Source organism: Danio rerio, chromosome 10, assembly GCF_049306965.1.
Source record: "Danio rerio strain Tuebingen ecotype United States chromosome 10, GRCz12tu, whole genome shotgun sequence".
NCBI classification, from domain to species: domain Eukaryota; kingdom Metazoa; phylum Chordata; class Actinopteri; order Cypriniformes; family Danionidae; genus Danio; species Danio rerio.
In genome coordinates this window covers 48130001-48148922 of record NC_133185.1, presented here as the reverse complement: position 1 = coordinate 48148922, position 18922 = coordinate 48130001, and the positions used below count along the sequence as shown (strand labels likewise).

The 18922-nt window shown below is 37.1% G+C and overlaps 2 protein-coding genes across 8 annotated transcripts in view; one reads left to right on the top strand and one right to left on the bottom strand.

Moving 5' to 3' along the window:
- Window positions 1-640: 640 nt before the first annotated feature.
- On the bottom strand, window positions 641-5392 carry zcchc9 (zinc finger, CCHC domain containing 9). Its single transcript, NM_198370.1, is given in 6 exon segments — window positions 641-974; window positions 1535-1603; window positions 1703-1795; window positions 3091-3241; window positions 3378-3730; window positions 5292-5392. Coding segments are annotated over 5 exon segments (771 nt in total). The 5' UTR covers window positions 3723-3730; window positions 5292-5392; the 3' UTR covers window positions 641-861.
- Window positions 5393-5465: 73 nt separating this feature from the next.
- Window positions 5466-18922, top strand: part of LOC797085 (zinc metalloproteinase nas-4-like) — a 13513-nt gene continuing 56 nt past the window's right edge. Inside the window, 10 exon segments of one of the 7 annotated variants that reach the window (NR_170093.1) lie at window positions 5466-5606; window positions 5713-5766; window positions 5838-5876; window positions 5949-5998; window positions 9741-9822; window positions 9932-10042; window positions 13755-13927; window positions 16606-16687; window positions 16777-16898; window positions 18850-18922. The exon segment at window positions 18850-18922 is cut by the window's right edge and continues 40 nt beyond it. Coding sequence is in view for 5 of the 7 variants with exons in the window: in NM_001386369.1 (NP_001373298.1) it covers window positions 5474-5606; window positions 5713-5766; window positions 5838-5876; window positions 5949-5998; window positions 9741-9822; window positions 9932-10046; window positions 13755-13927; window positions 16606-16687; window positions 16777-16898; window positions 18850-18857 (858 nt within the window). In the remaining 2 variants the exon portion in view is untranslated. 7 annotated transcript variants of the gene reach the window in all.

Sequence of the window (18922 nt, the reverse complement as noted above, 5' to 3'; positions counted from 1 at the left end):
GGGAGAGAGAGAGGGGGTAGGGAAATGTCCTCGGGATTCGAACTCGCGATGCCCTGACGTGCTATTGCACCATATGTCGGCGCACTAACCACTAGGCTATTATTTATTATACAGCATTAGTTATACAGCATTAGGTAATATGATTAAAAAATAATGTTTACTATTTATTTTTTAATATTAGGAAATAAATTAGGAAATTTGGTGTTTGGTGCGTTTTTCTTCGGCACACGGCTCTTAATGATATTTGGTTATTGGCCCTTTTGTTTGGACACCTTTAAAAGATAAAAATTATTATTATTATTATTACAAAATTATTAATCAATAACTATTCTTTTTCAAATATAAGTGTTTAACAGAGCAAAGACATTTTTCTCACAGAACTTCCTATTTATATTATATTCAGGAGAAAGTCTTTTAAATTGACTGTAATATATTTATTTTTGAATGTAAAAACTGCCACAGTCATTATTATTAGCCCCTTTATGAAATAATTTTTGGTATGTTGAAAAATGTTTTATATCTCTGTTAAACAGCACTTATTGGAAAAAAAAACAGGAGAGCTAATCATTTTGTCCTCAACTGTACATCTAATAGCAGTTATATAAATTACCGCCACAAAAATCACACCTCTTGTATAGGGTAGGGTTGTACAAAATAAGTTGTATTGTTGCTATGCAAATTCCCTGAATACTTCAATAGCATAAAAATACATACAATTCTGACTAAATCATGTGTGATGTTCCAGTCTCAGATTCATCAGGGGGATGTTTATGTGTCTAAAAACAGAATCATTGGCAATGACTGTAGAAACCAAGTCTTAATTGTAGTATCAGTTCAATTGTCCATTTCTAGGTTTCTGAATCAGAAAACCACAACTTTGGCTTTTTTGGGTTGCACTTTTTTGATAGGCACATGCACGTCCTCATGGTCAGCGCTGATTCTGTTGGATAGCCGGCCCAGAGTGATGGAATTAGCTGAAAAACAAATATGTAATGCTTACTTTTTTTATTCTTGCACATTTTATTATGCAAACAGATAAAATTTGACAATCAAAGAACTATACGAGAAAACATTGCCTGCATTTAATTTGTTTATGCCCAAACTAGAGCGAAACAAATGTTAGATAACCACCCTCCTAACCACCATAAACACCAAAGATAAACAAGATAATCAATTAAACAGATATTATCAAGTATATGATCAAATAAGTGTAATAAAGATAATTAAATGCATGACTTAAAGGGACAGTTCATCCAAAAATTAAAATGCTATCGTTTATTCATCTTTTGCTTGTTCTAAACCTTTGAGTTTTTTTTTATTCTGTTGATCACAAAAGAAGCTTTTTGGAAAAATGCTGGAAACATGTAACTTCCATAGTTTTAGTTGTTTCGATTAAGGATTTTAATTTTTTGATGAACTATCCTTTTAGGAATCAAATAACATAATAGATAAATACATTTAAAAAAAGAAAAAAAAATCAAATTGAATGTTTTTAAAAGCAGCAGATATTCTAGTGCAGGACTGCGAGACTCACTTGAGTTCTGGTGTTCAGGACAGTCTTTCTGAAAGTGCTCCACTGAGCCACAAACCCGACAGCAGCCACCTTCAGGAACAAAGCACAAGTACAACACATAGTTAGAAATGCAGTCATCATATAAAGGGCTAAATAAAGGGTAGATTGGGTTGAATGTAGATCTCTCACCTGCAGCATATAGTCCTTTGGGGTTATCAGGACAGGCTTTGGACAGATGACCAGTCTGACCACAGATGAAACACTTGGCGTATGGGTAATTACCTAGAAAATGGCAATTTCACATGGTCAATTACTGCAAGTTTAATTTTTTTTACATTAGTAACAGTGTTTCATAAATACTAGCACTTTGTGTGTGCCAGCATTTCCCAACAACTAACTTAAAGTGATTTCTACTGTTTAAAAACTAGCCTAGAGCACCATCTACTGTTTAAAAACTATCCTAGAGAGCCATTTGCCATTTAGAAACTATCCTAGAGCGCCATCTGCTGTTTAAAAACTAGCCAAGAGCGCCTTCTGCCATTTAGAAACTAGCCTAGAGCGCCATCTGCCATTTAAAAACTAGCCCAGAGCACATCTGCCATTTAAAAACTAGCCTAGAGCACCCTCTGCTGTTATAAACTTGCCTAGAGCGCCATCAGCTGTTTAAAAACTATCCTAGAGTGCCTTCTGCCGTTTAAAAACTATCCTAGAACGCCTTCTGCCATATAGAAACTATCCTAGAACGCCATCTGCCATTTAGAAACTATCCTAGAGCGCCATCTGCTGTTTAAAAACTAGCCTAGAGTGCCTTCTGCCATTTAGAAACTATCCTAGAAGGCCGTCTGCTGTTTAAAAACTAGCCTAGAGCGTCATCTGTCATTTAAAACCTAGCCTAGAGCGCCGTCTGCTGTTATAAACTAGCCTAGTGCACCATCAGCTGTTTAAAAACTATCCTAGAGCGCCTTCTGCCATTTAGAAACTATCCTGGAGCGCCTTCTGCTATTTTGAAACTATCCTAGAGCGCCTTCTGCCATTTAGAAACTATCCTAGAGCGCCATCTGCCATTTAGAAACTATCCTAGAGCGCCATCTGCCATTTAGACACTATCCTAGAGCACCATCTGCTGTTTAAAAACTAGCCTAGAGCGCCTTCTGCCATTTAGAAAAAATCCTAGAGCGCCACTTACCGTTTAAAAACTAGCCTAGAGCACCGTCTGCTGTTATAAACTAGCCTAGAGCACCATCAGCTGTTTTTAAAACTATCCTAGAGCGCCTTCTGCCATTTAGAAACTATCCTAGAGCGCCTTCTGCCATTTAGAAACTATCCTAGAGCGCCTTCTGCCGCTTAAAAACTATCCTAGAGCGCCTTCTGACATTTAGAAACTATCCTAGAGCGCCATCTGCTGTTAAAAAACTAGCCTAGAGCATCATCTGTCATTTAAAAACTAGCCTAGAGTGCCGTCTGCTGTAATAAACTAACCTAGAGCGCCATCTGCCATTTAAAAACTAGCCTAGAGCGCCGTATACTGTTATAAATTAGCCTAGAGCTCTACTGTTTTAGCCTCATTCAGCTCATACCCATGGCAGGATCCACTTTGGCGCGACATCTCTGTATCTCATGCTCAGTAGAGCCGCAGCGATAACAGATCCCTCTGCCCATTTCTTCATCATTGTTTGCTTCCGGACAGTCGGCGAGTCCGTGCCCAGGCTTCCGGCAGTTGAAGCAGATCTAGATGAAAGTGTGAGAGAAGTGAGATTTTTATATTAACACTCATTTAGCAGACGCTTATGTCCAAAGAGTCTAACAATTGAGAAGACATTCAGCCATTCAACAAGAAGAGGCGATACACACAACAAGAGCGCACCATGTTACTCTTCTTAGTGTTTTGTCTCTTTATCCGTCGGTTCTCTCGCCGTGCGTCTTTCTTCAGCGCCGTCTCCACTTCTCCTCTCAGATCCACTGGTGTGTGTTTCTGCAGGGTCTGTCCGGTCTGCTTTAAATACTCCATGAATCCGTTCACATCCTCATTGTCGTGCTGCTTAGTTTTCGGGTTGGGTTTTTTTCTTACACCTGATCCCTGCTGGATGTTTCGGCCACCCCTGCTGGTTCCTGCTGCCCCGGCGCTACTGTTGGCCTTCAGCTGCTTCCATGGTGTGGCGTCTGCCGCTTTGTGTTTATGGACATTATTCGCTCGAGCCCACCGCGTCATTCTGAATGCTGCGAGAATGAGAGACAATATTCATGATCAATGTCTCAACTCTCTCCCCGGAGGGAGTTCTTTTAAAGTCTGCATGAACCGGAAGCGGTGCACGTTTTATTTATTTTTTATATTGTGACAGTTCCTTGAGAAATGGAATATTAAACGAGATAACAGTGGACGTGGCTTGTTTTTTTTCCAACTGCGAGCTGATTGGATTTTACATTTATTTGGATTAGATTTGGAATTTAGTGTTGCCTTTAAATGTATTGTGTATTTTTTTACTCTCAAAGAGCTTTTATCCAATGACTACATAGTACTGGCTGCAGACTTTCACATGCAAGCTGAGACATGCAATCTCATACCAGGGCTGCACAATATTGGGAAAATCTGGCACTGCTATATTTTGTTTTGTTGCAATATATATTGCGATATGAATATAATTTCACCAGATGATTTCAATAGCTCTATTTGTAAAGATTTAATTCACAGTGTTGCCAGATTGGACGATTTCTCAATTATACACCGGTTATGATCTCCCAAAGAGATGCCATCTCCATCCTCCATCATCCACTTCTGGAAAAATCATCCACAGTCCTGATGCTTTTAAGAGCTCAAAATGTGTCTTTTTGTAAGCAGCACCGGTTGCTTTCACTTTGAACAGATTATTAAATAGCCTAAAGTTAACCGTGAGCATGTGATCATTCTTTCATTAGCACACACGGTATGTTTCACCTGCTTTCATTTTTGTTAAAATGGATTAATTATTTCATTTTTTTTACAACATTGCTTTAATGGGAGATGAACTCTCCATTTATGTGCAGTTAACTGGTGATCCGAGAGATCTTTAGCCACGACAGATTAGTGCATATTTTTGATACATGACAATAGATATTTTTTTAAAAATCAATTACTTTTCTTTCTTTTTAAAGAAATGTTTTGTTAAAAAAAGTATAGTATACAGCTATATTTTGCTTGTTTTGACACAATAAAAATTTGTGGCTAAGAAATAATTATTTTTTAGTGTGGTTATAGAGATAAATTTGGTAAATCGTTAATTTTAAGCTCTTAAAGTCGTGTGAAATAAAAACCAATTGCAATATAACACTATGAAACCATGACCCATTTGCTCATGCTCATTGAGCAAGCTCATACTCGACACACAAAAAGTGAAATGAATGAGGAGGCATGAGGAGATAACACACAATTTAAACCAAGTAATTTTAGCATGTCAACGTCAAATTGATGCATATAAAATATATTTTCCCAACAACAAAATTGTGGCTAGTGAAAATGCAGAGTGGCTAGTAACATTGGAAAACTACAAGCCATATAGTGGCCGGAGATTAAAAAAGATATATATATATATGAGAGACCTTAAACTCCAGTAACGTTAAATTAACGTTACCAATAGGACATCCACACAAAGATATTAAGCAACAGAGTCCCCCTTTTTTACAACGCGAGAGCCAATATCGTCAGATAAAGCAGCGCTATAAACCGTAATAGTTTGTGTGAATCTTCGTCTTTATCTCGTAACAAATATACACTCAATTAAATACGCATATGTTGTACACTCACCGTAGAAGACGAGTTCAGAAATCAGCTGTCAACACCAAAACACCGCTCACGTGTTATGGTTTTTAGTGTCCTACCAACAAAATCCTCCGGAACGAAATTACAACCTGCGCAGTTTGGTTCCGCTATTCCGAAGGAAGGGTGTTTGGTAAACTAATTGTCAATCAAGAGCCTCAGCTGGACAAATGATGTATAAATCCACGACGTGTTGGAAACGACACGTTTTCCTAGCATCTTCGTGTAATATTCCCCGTCTTTCCACAAGTCGAGTGGTTAAAATGCTAGGATTGCTTTTACTGTTTGCCTGGCTTTGTGAAGGTGCACTAGTTTTCCAATATTCACTCCAAAGTTGTCACAAGTTCAGTATTTTACAAGTGAAATGATCGCTTTCAGATGAATATAAAGGCGTTTTTGTGTTTATAAGTTCAGGGAGGGCCTGTGCAGACACAGAACACCTCTGAAGTCCGCTTTGATGAAGGTAAAACTGATTTGTTTTGTATTGTTTAATGAGCTGAACTTCATTTATATGACACAATATTTCCTCCACAGGCTATCATAGACATTCTCTTAAAAATGAAACACCTCTGGGTAAGATAACACGTTGTTTTTTACACACAAGTCAGCAATTCTAGCTTTACCTGATGCGTTTAATGTTTTTAGTAGATTCTGACGAAGGTTATGCCCTTGAGGAAGAGGATATCATACCTCAAGTGAGCTCAGATTATGCTCTTTTCTAATTGTGTTTTTTTTTGTGTGTAATATTGTTCCTGTTTCTGCAGTATATACAGAGCACTAGGGCTGGTTTGCACATGAGTCAAGATACTACACACAAAACCACTGGGGGTTATTTGCATGCACGGGTCAGTTCTGAGATTTTAGGCTCTGTTTGATTTCTTTATATTCCTCCTTTTAGAGTAGATTAGGGGTAAGAAAGCATTTTAGGACTTTATTTTATGCTGTATTTGTTTATTATTTATCTTTTTGTTAAACAAATACTATTATTATTATTTATACTTTTTTAAAATAATTTATTTATTTATTCCACTTTATACACCAGGGCCTGGATTTTGGATAAGGGATTGGATCAAATCTTGAAAATGGGTTTTTCAAAAGAAAAAAACGCATTACCTAATCGGATTAGATCACGTAATCTAATCTTGGTTTTGATTTTGTAGGATCTGGATCACTTTGATCCAAAATACCTGGATTAAACTGATCCTATCAGAAGGGTGGATTTAGTGTGGATTTCATGCCCAAAATGTCATGAAAACTTACAAAATGTATTAAATAATACTATATTTGGATCATGCAGTATCGTATGAGATATACTATTTATTCATATGGTTTTAATTTTATTTGTTCATCTGTCAGGCTATAGTGATTATTGGTTTTAATGTATTCAGCATTTCAGTATAGGCCTACAGCAAAGTAGAAAGAGTTTGGCCTCATAAAATAATCCCCCAAACAGCTGTCAAACCTGACCAAAAACAATACATTTTATTCTGTCACTAACTGATATATATATTCATCACAATGGAAAGTATTTTTGTTTTTAGAGTATTTATTAGTGATGCATGCAATGATTACAGAATAATAAAAAAATGCAAAGAATGGCAATGCATGATTTTTGAAATCACCTTCAACAATTGCAAAAGAGACTGGGCAGAAGTTCAGCTTCATCTGGTAGAGGAACAACTGACTCTGACCAAACTGCAGCAAACCAAGGCCAGACTTGAGACAAGCTGCTCTCTCCACATCAGATGAGGAAGTCTGAACTTATTGTGGAGTTTTTGACATTAAGTGTCTTTTTTTTTATTATTTACATCTATATTTGAAACTTATTATAAATACCTCAACGTACAGTGTTGGTGTTGTAGGTCTCAGATGAGCGGACTGCTGGAAGAGGATGGGGTGGGGTTTTTATTGTTTTTATTTATTTTTTATTATTATTATTATTTTTTTAAGTGTGTGTTTCATTTCAAATAAAAATAAAGTTATATTGACCCCACACTGGCTATTCTACTTGTTGCTCTTTACATAGGCCTATCTATCCATCTATATTGTGATTGAGCACTGGTAATCTAGATTTAGTGATCCTGAAAAGTTCCTATCTGGATCAGATTGATCCAATCCAATGTTGCTTTGAAAAAATGGCTTAAAAAGTAAGCTGGATTACGTGATCACAGATTGCAAAAACAGGATTACTAAATCCAGATCAATTTTATCAGGATTAAACCTTTTGAAAAACCGGGCCCTGATGTTAAAATTATAATCTACAGTAGATTGTTACATCTGTGATCACGTAATCCAGTTTACTAATTTTTTAAAAGCAACATTGGATTGGATCAATCTGATCCGGATAGGAACGTTTTAGGATCACTAAATCTGGATAACCAGTGCTCAAACAGGATAGGAAAACAATGATATGTAAAGAGCAACAAGTAGAATTGCCAGTTTGGAGTCAATATAACTTTTATTTTTATTTGAAATGAAAACACACATTTAAAAAAAAAAAAAGAAGAAGAAAAAAACAGCTCATCCTCTTCCAGCAGTCTGCTCATCTGAGACCTACAACACTGTACATTGAGGATATTTAAAACGCGTTATAAATATAGATTTATTGAATTAAAAAAAGACTTGATGTCAAAACCTCCACAATAAGTTCAAACTTCCTCATCTGATGTGGAGAGAGCAGCTTGTCTGAGCTTAGCCTTTAGGAGGCGAATCTCAAGTCTGGCCTTGATTTGCTGCAGTTTGGTTCGAGTCAGTTGTTCCTCTGCCAGATGAAGCTCTGCTTCTGCCCTTTCAGTCTCTTTTTGCTATTGTTAAAAGTGATTTTAAAAGTCCAGAATTGCCATTCTTTGCATTTATTTTGGTTATTCTGTAATCATTGCATGCATCACTAATAAATATTCTAAAAACAAAAATAATTTACATCGTGATGAATATATAAAGTGTAATTCAGAATTATTAGCCCCTCTGTATTATTCCCTGTTTATTTTTTCCCCAGTTTCTGTTTAACGGAGAGAAGATTTTTTTTTAAAACATAATACACATTTCTAAACATAATATTTTTTATAACTCATCTCTAATAACTGATTTATTTTATCTTTGTCATGATGACAGTAAATAATATTTGACTTGATATTCTTCAAGACACTTCTATACAGCTTAAAGTGACATTTAAAGGCTTAACTAGGTTAATTAGGTTAGGGTAATTAGACAAGATATTGTATAAAGATAGTTTGTTCTGTAGAGTACTGAAAAATATATAGCTTAAAAGGGCTAATAATTTTGACCTTAAAATGGTTATAAAATAATTCAAAGCTGCTTTTATTCTCGCTGAAATAAAACAAATAAGGCTTTCTCCAGAAGAAAAAATATCATCAGACATACTGTGAACATTTCCTTGCTCTGTTAAACATCATTTGGGAAATATTTAAAAGAGAAAAACAAAATCAATGGGGGGCATATAATTCTGATTTCGACTATATATATATATATATATATATATATATATGTATGTAAATAAAATTTTAGGCTCATTTAGGACAAAATTAGTTGTGTTTGATAAAAACACACCAAGATCGACATCTTAGGATGTTGTTATTATTATTAATTATGTGTATATATTTGTTAATATACAATATCCATCCTTTTATGAGCACAGTGTCTCCATCTTCTGATGGCTACTTCCAGCAGGATAACGCACCATATCATAAAACGTGAATCATCTCAGACTGGTTTCTTGAACATGACAATGAGTTCACTGTACTCAAATGGCCTCCACAGTCACCAGATCTCAATCCAACAGAGCAGCTTTAGGATGTGGTGAAACAGGAGACAATTCTGCAGCAACTGTGATGCTATCATGTCAATATGAAGCAAAATCTCTGAGGAATATTTCCAGTACTGTGTTGAATCTACGCCACGAAGGATTAAGGCAGTTCTGAAGCCAAAAGTGGTCCAACATGGTACTAGTAAGGTGTACCTAATAAAGTGGCCGGTTGTGTATATGTACTGTACATGCATGTATCGAAACATTTACACCGTATACATGCATAAAATACACACACCTCACATGCTATTATATTTGTACGCCATTTTAAAAAGGTGTCTTAATAAGCTTTTTAAAAGCTTACTAGGGGATTCGTTCACTTAATCTGTAAGACATGTCCAGATGCATCCTCCTAACTATGAAAATGTCATATAAAGATGACCTTAAAAGTTGTGATTTCAATTGAACTATTTATTTAATTGTGAGACATCAGAAGTGTCGTTTCATCATAACTATTACTCAAAGCATGCAAACAGTTGAAATTGTTATTTTTATTTTTTACAAGAAAAAGAAAAATCAAATAGGATCAAAACAGAATTAATCTTTAAAAGGGTCAAATGGGCATAATAATGTCATGTGAGGTCTTTTTTTTCTGAGCTCAGTGTTTTGTTCAGACCGACAGGAACGCAGGGAATCATCTGTGGCCTGAGGAGGATGGAGAAGTTTCAGTGCCGTACAGTATTGCCTCTGGTCTCGGTGAGTTTCCTCAGTGTTACCCTTTGCTGTCCTATGATAGTGCGCACAGTTAGGATGAAAAGAATTAATCAATGGATTAATCTTTGTTTCTGTGGTTTATGGCTTTCAGAAGACAAGACTGGGCACATTTTAGCAGCCTTAAAAATGATCTCCAAGAAGACCTGCATCAAGTTTCATCACCATACAACTGAGGAAGATTATCTGCATTTTAAGCCTGACCGTATGTGAGTCTGAAGTTTTACGGTTTATTTACAGCATGTGACTTTGCTTTTTTTTGTTGCATAGAAGGCTATAATTTTGGTGTTTTTGTTAATACACTTACATTTCTTTTATATTTACACAAAATAAAAAGGCAAGTTCACAATTTCTCAAGTTAAAGGCACAATATGTGCTTTTCACCACTAGAGGGCGCATATTCACCACAAACAAATGTAGTTTGATGACTGTGTGACTTGTTGGGGAATCCTGGGAGTTGTGGTCTTTACCATCCTACAGGGCTCTTGTAGAAATCATGTTGATGATGAGTGTGTGATGCTTTCAGCACGTAGACTCTGTTAACTAGTTAAAATTGCTTAATTTGTTGAACATTCTTCTTAACATTTGGGATAATATAAGTTCATAAGTCATCACAATACATGACCCTGTTCTAGTGGTTTTTGGAAAATTTTATTAAAAAAACGCTACATATTGCACCTTTATTCCCAATCATTGAAGCAGTGTTTCTCAACCACGTTCCTGGAGGAGCACCACCACTGCATGTTTTGATGTCTCCTCTGTCTGTCACACCCAATACAGCTCTAGTAGGCTCTGCTAATGACCTGATGATCTGAATCTGGTGTGTTTGGTTAAGGAAACATGGAAAATGTGCAGAGCTGGCACTCCTCTAGGTACATGGTTGAGAAGCATTGCTTTAATGAATATGAATAAAGGCACAATAAGCTATTTTCACCACTAGAGGGCACATATTCACAACAAACAAATGTGAAGTTTGATGACTGTGTGACTTGTTGTGGAATCATTGAAGTTGTGGTCTTCACCATCCTACAGGAATCCTGTAGAAATCATGTTGATGATGAGTGTGTGATGCTATTAGCACATAGACACTGTTAACTATTTATAATTGCTTAATTGAAGCAATGATTACTGTTAACTGGTTACTATTCCAGTGGTTTTTGGGAAAATTTTGTTTAAAAAAAAAAGTTTAATATTGTGCCTTTATTCACAATCACTAAAGCAGTGTTTCTCAACCACGTTCCTGGAGGAGCACCAGCACTACATGTTTTGGATGTCTCCTTTCTGTCACACCCATTACAGCTCTTTTAGTCTCTGCTAAAGAGCTAATGATCTGAATCATGCGTGTTTGGTTAAGGAGTCATTAAAAAATGTGCAGAGCTGGTGGTTCTCCAGGTACATGGTTGAGAAGCATTCCTTTAATGAATATGAATGAAGGCGCACTATGTAATTTTCACCAGTGGAGGCGCATATTCACAACAAACAAATGTAGTTTGATGACTGTGTGACTTGTTGGGGAATCCTGGGAGTTGTGGTCTTCACCATCCTACAGGACTCCTGTAGAATCATGTTGATGATGAGTGTGTGATGCTTTCAGCACGTAGACACTGTTAACTAGTTAATTTCTTATGTCTCTAGATTTGAACATTCATCTAAATGTTTGGGATCATAAGTCATCACAATTAATGACACTGGTTTTTGGAAAATTTTATTAAAAAGTTACATATTGTGCTTTTATTTACATTAATTGTGGTAACTTACTCTGTGAATCTAACCTGGTCCGGAGCAGGTTTTATTCTCTAAACTCTGAGTTTCTGTCGGTGTCCTCCCCTTTTTTTAAAGATGAAGCGTATTTCTCGCATTAGCTTACATTTCCACACACCTTTTAGAGCTCATTTTGGAGATGCCCATAAAAACGATTGCTGGAAACGTCATGATTCACATAACTTTTGAAAATATGCATAATAAAACATTTGCATAACTGAGTAGGTTAAACTATTATTTGATAAGAAAAGATGTGCATAAAGTGCACTTAACAAATTACAGTATGTACATTAAAAAATGGTTTGTTAGAGATGATGATGAAAATGTGTGTGAATGGACAAACCAGCAGACTGAGCACACTGCAGAACATCTTAAATGTTGTTTTAGTCATTCTAAAATGCCTGAACTGTTTCAGTATTAGTGTATATTATTAATTACCTCCGAGCGTCTGGAGCGTGTCAAGATCTCTGCGTCTGGCTTCAAACGCCCCCACGTGTTCATTGTGTGTCAATTGTCTTCTGAGGCGCAAGTATTAAATAAAAAAATTATTGACGCAGCTTGTTCTACCGCAGTAAATTCTGTTTTTACTGTTATATTTGGCGCAAGTTAATCAGGAAGTGACCATTGTGTTCTCTTTGACTCGTTGGATAAAAACGCTGCTTTATTCACATCTTTTAGGCATTATTCCAGTTTTGCACAAATTTATGTAATAGCCTGTATTTTGATGGAAACACAGCTATTGCCTACATTTTTGTCACACACGGAACAAAGTCACGTACGAGGCTTGTCCTTTTTTCCATAAATATTTAGCTTAACCTTCGACATGTACTGTTACTAGATTAATGGGATTAATCGTAAGCACTGCTTACGTTCTTAATGTTATATCAACCTCTATTACTTGATCAGTAAAAAGGCAGACACACAAGTGCACTGTTAAATCTATTAAAACTGATAAACGTGCTTAAAAGTTTAGAAAAAAGTATAAACGTCACACATTTCATTACTTATTTTATTATACCTAAATTTTTAAATACTTTAAATTAAACATTACGCATTAACTTGAGCAGCTGTTTTCCCATGCTGTCTCTGTTTCACTGATGGTTGCTTCTCTTTAAATATATACGCTCATATTTGCTATAACTTTGCATGAGCACATCAAGTTCAGCCGGAGAAAGAAATGCTGATCTGTTTTTTTAAGATGTTGCCATGGTCACTCATAATATCTGCGCTCCATTGATAATGCCTTTTTATAGTCACGGTGCGCGCGCTTAACTCTGAGTTGGTCTACACAAAGTTGATTGACCCAACTCAGATCAGCTATTCTGAAACCGAAAACTCTGAGTTTTTAATCTCTCGGTAAATCAATTCAGAGTTCAAGTTTCAACTCCGAGTTGTTTGAACCTCCTTACTGTAACAGGCCCCTGTAGAATCATGTTGATGATGAGTGTGTGATGCTATTAGCACATACACAGTTAAAATTGCTTCGTTCGTTGAAAATTCTTCTAAACATTCGGGATTATGTAACATAAGTCATCACAATATATGACTCTGTTCTAGTGGTTTTTGAAATTTTTATTAAAAAAAAAATTACATGTTGTGCCTTTATTTACATTCATTAAAGCAGTGTTTCTCAACCACATTCCTGGAGAAACACCAGCACTGTATGTATTGGATGTCTCCTTTGTCTGTAACACCTATTACAGCTCTTTCAGTCTCTGCTAATGAGCTGATGATCTGAATCAGGTGTTTGGTTAAAGAGATGTGCAGAGCTGGTGCTGGTGCTCCTTCAGGTACGTGGTTGGGAAACACTGCATTGAAGTAAATGTATTTTAATCTCACATGCAAGAATTTGGAAATTTAACTAGTAGATAAACTATATTTATAACTTTATACCATTTTTTGTATAGGTGTTTGTGTAGCATGTTTGCAGCATCTCATACATTCATGACCACTTTTAACCTTTGCTTGTCCTCATGGCCATTTTCATTTGCAAATATTTGTGCTCATTATAGCGGTGACGAGTGCACATTTTGTTTGGAAGCTGTACTTTTTGATCACATTTGAATAGAAGCTCCTGAGTTCTCTTTTTTTCAAGGTAAATGTATTGATTTTGGTATTTTCCAGTGTAAAACAGATGGGATAATTGTGTCCTGCAGGTGTGCGTCTCTTGTAGGCTGTGCCGGCGGTGAGCAGCCAATTCTGGTCGGGCCAAAGTGTAACGCTGGGAACATCTGTCACGAAATCCTGCATTCGCTCGGCTTGTACCACGAGCACTCGCGTCCTGACCGCGACAAATACATCACCATACTCTACGATAACATCATGCCTGGTATGCAGCAGTTTCATTTCATTACAAGTGTGGTTTATTATAAAAAAATTTGATTGAACACTGCTGGTATCGCTTTAGCTCTGTATGTTTGCACCAATCAGATGAATACTGACACTGATACTGTACATTAACAAAACAGATGTTCATACAACAGTGAATACTAATGCGCATGCCATCACATTTGCCGTGCAAAAACGGTGCAAAGTTAAACACGAACGCGATGTGTGTGTGTGTGTGTGTGTACTTTGTAACTACATTGTGCTTGAATTAACTCCCCAGCTAATACATAAAATAATCATTGGGAAAGTTTGAGTATTTCTCAAAAACGTTACGTGAGATCTGTGTCCTCCATGTCTGTCACTGTGCTGTTTATCTGATGCAGCCGAGGTGGAGATTGAGGCACACTCTAGCTGCGTTCCAAATCGCATACTTATGCACTATTCTACGCCATTTTATAGTATAAATAGTGTAAGTAGTGCGTTCACACTGAAAACTCTAAAAATAATAAGTGCACTTTAAGTACCCGGATGATGCACTCATTCAGCCGCTAAAACGAAGTGTGTGATGATGGACACTTCACGCACTCAACCACCGCAGGTTTGCTTGCGTAGCGGAAGGGGCGGAGCTATCGGACGAACATGTTTGATAACTTTATTTATTTTGGATGGTGAAAGCAAAATTCTCCTACGAGAGTGATTATAGCGCCTCTCTATGGTGAATGCGGCAATACTCACGGCAGGTATTATTTGATAATTCGGTTGTTTATTTCACTGATTTGGCGACCGTCAAACGTCATCAGGAAAACGGTTTGAATTTCCGCTTAGTAAAAAAACATTAGTGTGCCATTTGGGACGACACTACATACAGTTTCTGACAGGCATGACAGGCAGCTTCTGACAGGCATGTGGGAATGGTGGGCGGTAGGGCTGCACGATATTGGAAAAAATTTACATTGGAATAATATACCAATCAAACTCCGCTTTAAGTACGCTACAAGTTTATAAACTGCCTCTGGAACCCAGTTCAGATACAAACATTTATTTAACAAAAATAGTACTGCAGTAAAGTATTTTTCGCTCTGCCAAACCTTCTCTGTTGCTGTGTGGAGCAGCAGCCTGCGTCAGTCTCCTTTTACCCCTGCCCCATCCTACCCCCCGACTCCAGAACGTCTGTCTCACTCACTCACTCACGCAGGCATGCACTGCGGTCGCATGAGGAAACGCAGCTTTTTGATATAATGTTTTTCTTGTTCCCGAATACAAATAATTTTTTAAGTATTTGTTTGAAATGAGTATTGGTAAAAACACGCTATTCGTGCTTATCCGAATACTGTATTCAGGTTCAGCTCCACCCATTATTTATTTATATATATATATATATATATATATATATATATATATATATATATATATATATATATATATATATATATATAATTTTTTTTTTTTTTTTTTTTGCTTTGCATCGCACCTCCTGCGATGTGACTATCGCGGATGCGCACATCGCGATTTCGATGCTGAAACGATGTATCGTGCAGCCCTAGAGGGTGGGGAGAACCATCATTAAAGGCAAAGGCAACAAAAACAGCTCCAGCGTGTTCAAAAAATAAAATCTGATATACTGAAATAGGGCTGTGCGAGTTGGGAAAATATCGAATTGAGATTTTTCTGACAGATATTTTGATCGTGATTAATTTGGGAGTCGAGCTTCAGCTGGATAATCTGTAAGCCGCAACAACAATTCTGTGACAGCTCTTAAAAAATTACCAGTTTTTGTTTGCTGTCTGTGAAACCAAAGTATTCCTGTAAGAGCCATACATTGTATATTGGCGATTGGCCACAAGGTGTCAGTAGGAGACTATATAACTGTGGCTTCACTGCATGGGGTAGGAGAACGTTGGTAAGAAGCACACAGTATTTGAACGTAGATCAACTCAACATACAGTTTAAGATTACAGAGAAGTGTATATAGATTAAGGAAAAGTGATGAAGTAATTGTGTTGATTGGAAAATAAAGACGTTTTTATTTGCATATATTTTGCCTACGTACTCTGACTTTACGTGTACAAAACTTGCTTGCTCTACCAACAATAACGGCAATAGAACGCCGCTACAATTCCCATATTACCGATGCCGTTTTTCCTCGATATTAATTTGTCTATTAATGCTTTTGAAGCAGCAGAAGCCATCATCGCATTTGTTCACGCCTTCCTGTATGTTTTTGTTTTACTTTTTAAATTTAAATTAATTAATTAATTAATTTATTTATTATTTATTTTGCTCACTCAATTGGCCAGTAAGACTGTCACACAGATGGCAGTCACGCATTTGCTCTGGGCAGGCAAAATTATATAATGCATATATATTTCATATCACAGCCTCTTGCTTTTTTTTTTTTTTTTTTAGCTAATCGCAACGGTTCAAATTGCAATTCGATTTCGATTAATCGCACAGCCCTATTCTAAAAGCTATAATAAATAATCTGATGGGTGTTTTGAGCTGAAACTGTATAAACACATTTTATGTGAGACACAAAAGATTTTATGTGAGACACAAAAGACTTATTTTAAATCTTGCAAAGGGGTAAAATAGGAGCCCTTTAAAAAAATGTTAAGGCAGCAAAGTAAAAATTCCCAGCGTAGAGGCATCAGCTTTATTGACCTGTTTTTATGTAAACAGGTAAAGAGTCCAATTTTAAGGTGAAGAAAGGGAACACGCTTGGTCTGGAGTATGACCTGGACTCTATCTTGCATTATGGAGAGTAGGTGCTCGATTTTCCAAAAATGGCTCGAAATTCTGTCTGCGTGTGTGATTTGAAGGCATCGATGATGTGGGGTTTTGTTTTTTCAGCGACTGTTTTTCTCGCAATGGAAATCACACGATAATCCCCAAGAAGAAAGGCGTTAAGATCGGCCAGAGGACTCACATGAGCGTCCTGGATGTGGAACGGCTCCGCAGGCTGTATCACTGTGGTACGTCCGGTCATTTTCAGACTGTAAAAAATTTTGTGACACATTTTTAGGTTGCTTGTTACTTTGTTTTTTTAAGTCAATCAGCGGTGGCACTTTGGCTCAGTGGTTAGCACTATCACCTCACAGCAAGACGCTTGTTCAAGTCTAGGCTCAGTCAGTTGGCATTTCTGTGGAGTTTGCATGTTCTCCCCATGTTGACGTGGGTTTCCTTCACCTGCTCTGGTTTCCCCCACTGTCTAAACACAACTAAATTGGCTGTAGTGTATGAGTGAATGAAAGTGTATGGGTGTTTCCCAGTGCTGGGTTGCAGCTGAAAGGACATCCGCTAGGTAAAACGTGCTGGCGGTTCATTTCATTGTGGCGCCCCCTGATAAATAAGGGACTGAGCTGAAGGAAAACAAATAAATGAATGAGCCATTTAAGTTATTCAGGTTTTAACTAGTTGTGGCCATTCTACAATATACACAAATATAACAGGTATATGTTACAAAGATATAGAAAACTAAATGTGTAACAAAGTGTTGCGTATTTTTTATTTTATTTTTATTTTTTTAATGCATGTCTGTGTATCTCATTGTATAAATACTATATACACACATACTGTATACATTCACCGGCCACTTTATTAGGTACACTTGTCCAACTGCTGGTTAATGCATATTTCTAATCAGCCAATCACATGGCAGTAGCTCAATGCATTTAGGCATGTAGACGTGGTCAAGACGATCTACTGCAGTTCAAGCTGATCATCAGAATCTGGAAGAAAGGAGATTTAAGATACTTTGAACGTGGCACAGTTGTTGGTGTCAGACGGGCTGCTCTGAGTATTTCAGAAACTGCTGATCTACTGGGATTTTAGGGAACTATCTCTAGGGTTTACAGAGAATGCTCTGACAAAGAGGAAATATCCAGTGAGCGGCAGTTCTGTGGGCGCAAATGCCTTGTTGATGCCAGAGGTCGGAGGAGAATGGCCAGACTGGTTCCAGCTGATAGAAAGGCAACAGTAACTCAAATAAGCACTCGTTACAACCGAGGTCTGCAGAAGAGCATCTCTGAACACACAACACGTCCAACCTTGAGGCGGATGGGCTACAGCAGCAGAAGACCACACCGGGTGCCGCTCCTGTCAGCTAAGAACAGGAAACTGAGGCTACAATTCACACAGGCTCACCAAAACTGGACAATAGAAGATTGGAGAAACGTTGCCTGGTCTGAGTCTCCATTTCTGATGCCACATTCGGATGGTCAGGTCAGAATTTGGCATCATGGAACATCATTTATTTTCATCACCAATTATCACAGTTGAACAGTTTCTCAAGCAGTTTGTGATGCGTTTTGGAAACAGGAGATGAGCCCCTGGTCTAATGTGCCACCTGGCTTGAGAGACCCGTTCTCAAAGACTTACTATTTGGGAAGCAAACATATTCTGAATGCCTTCAGCAGAAGTCAAATGAGCCATTTTAATCTAGAATAATTCCGAGATTAATCTAGATTTAAAAAATGTTTCAATGCCCACCTATAGTAAATATACACATGATGAAGACAATCATGCTAATTTCGATTTGATTATTCATTTTTGTGTACCTGAATACTGCTAGACTCACAGAAGGTTTTTGTTATTCGCCTCCCTAATGTTTTATCAACATTGGTATGGTTTAATATATTGTATGCAGATGAATTCTTTAAAAAAACATCCTAATGAAATGCAATATTACCAATTCTTTCCAAAATGGAGCAACAGCGTTCACTTCATCGGCTAAAATTATATCCTATCTTGGACTATGTATTGCAGAAAAAATAAAACATTTCCCCAGATATCATGCAGCCCTAATCCAATGTTATGCAGTTTTTGTTTATTTATTAGAATTAATTTTTGCCTTGCTGTTTCTCAGTGACATCTTCAGAGTGTTTTAACCACTCTTTCTGAATTCATCCACTTTCTCCATTTCAGACGACTGAAGACATCAGGATAAAGTAACCCCACCATTCCTCCAACCTCAAAACTGCTCTGTTTGAATGGACAC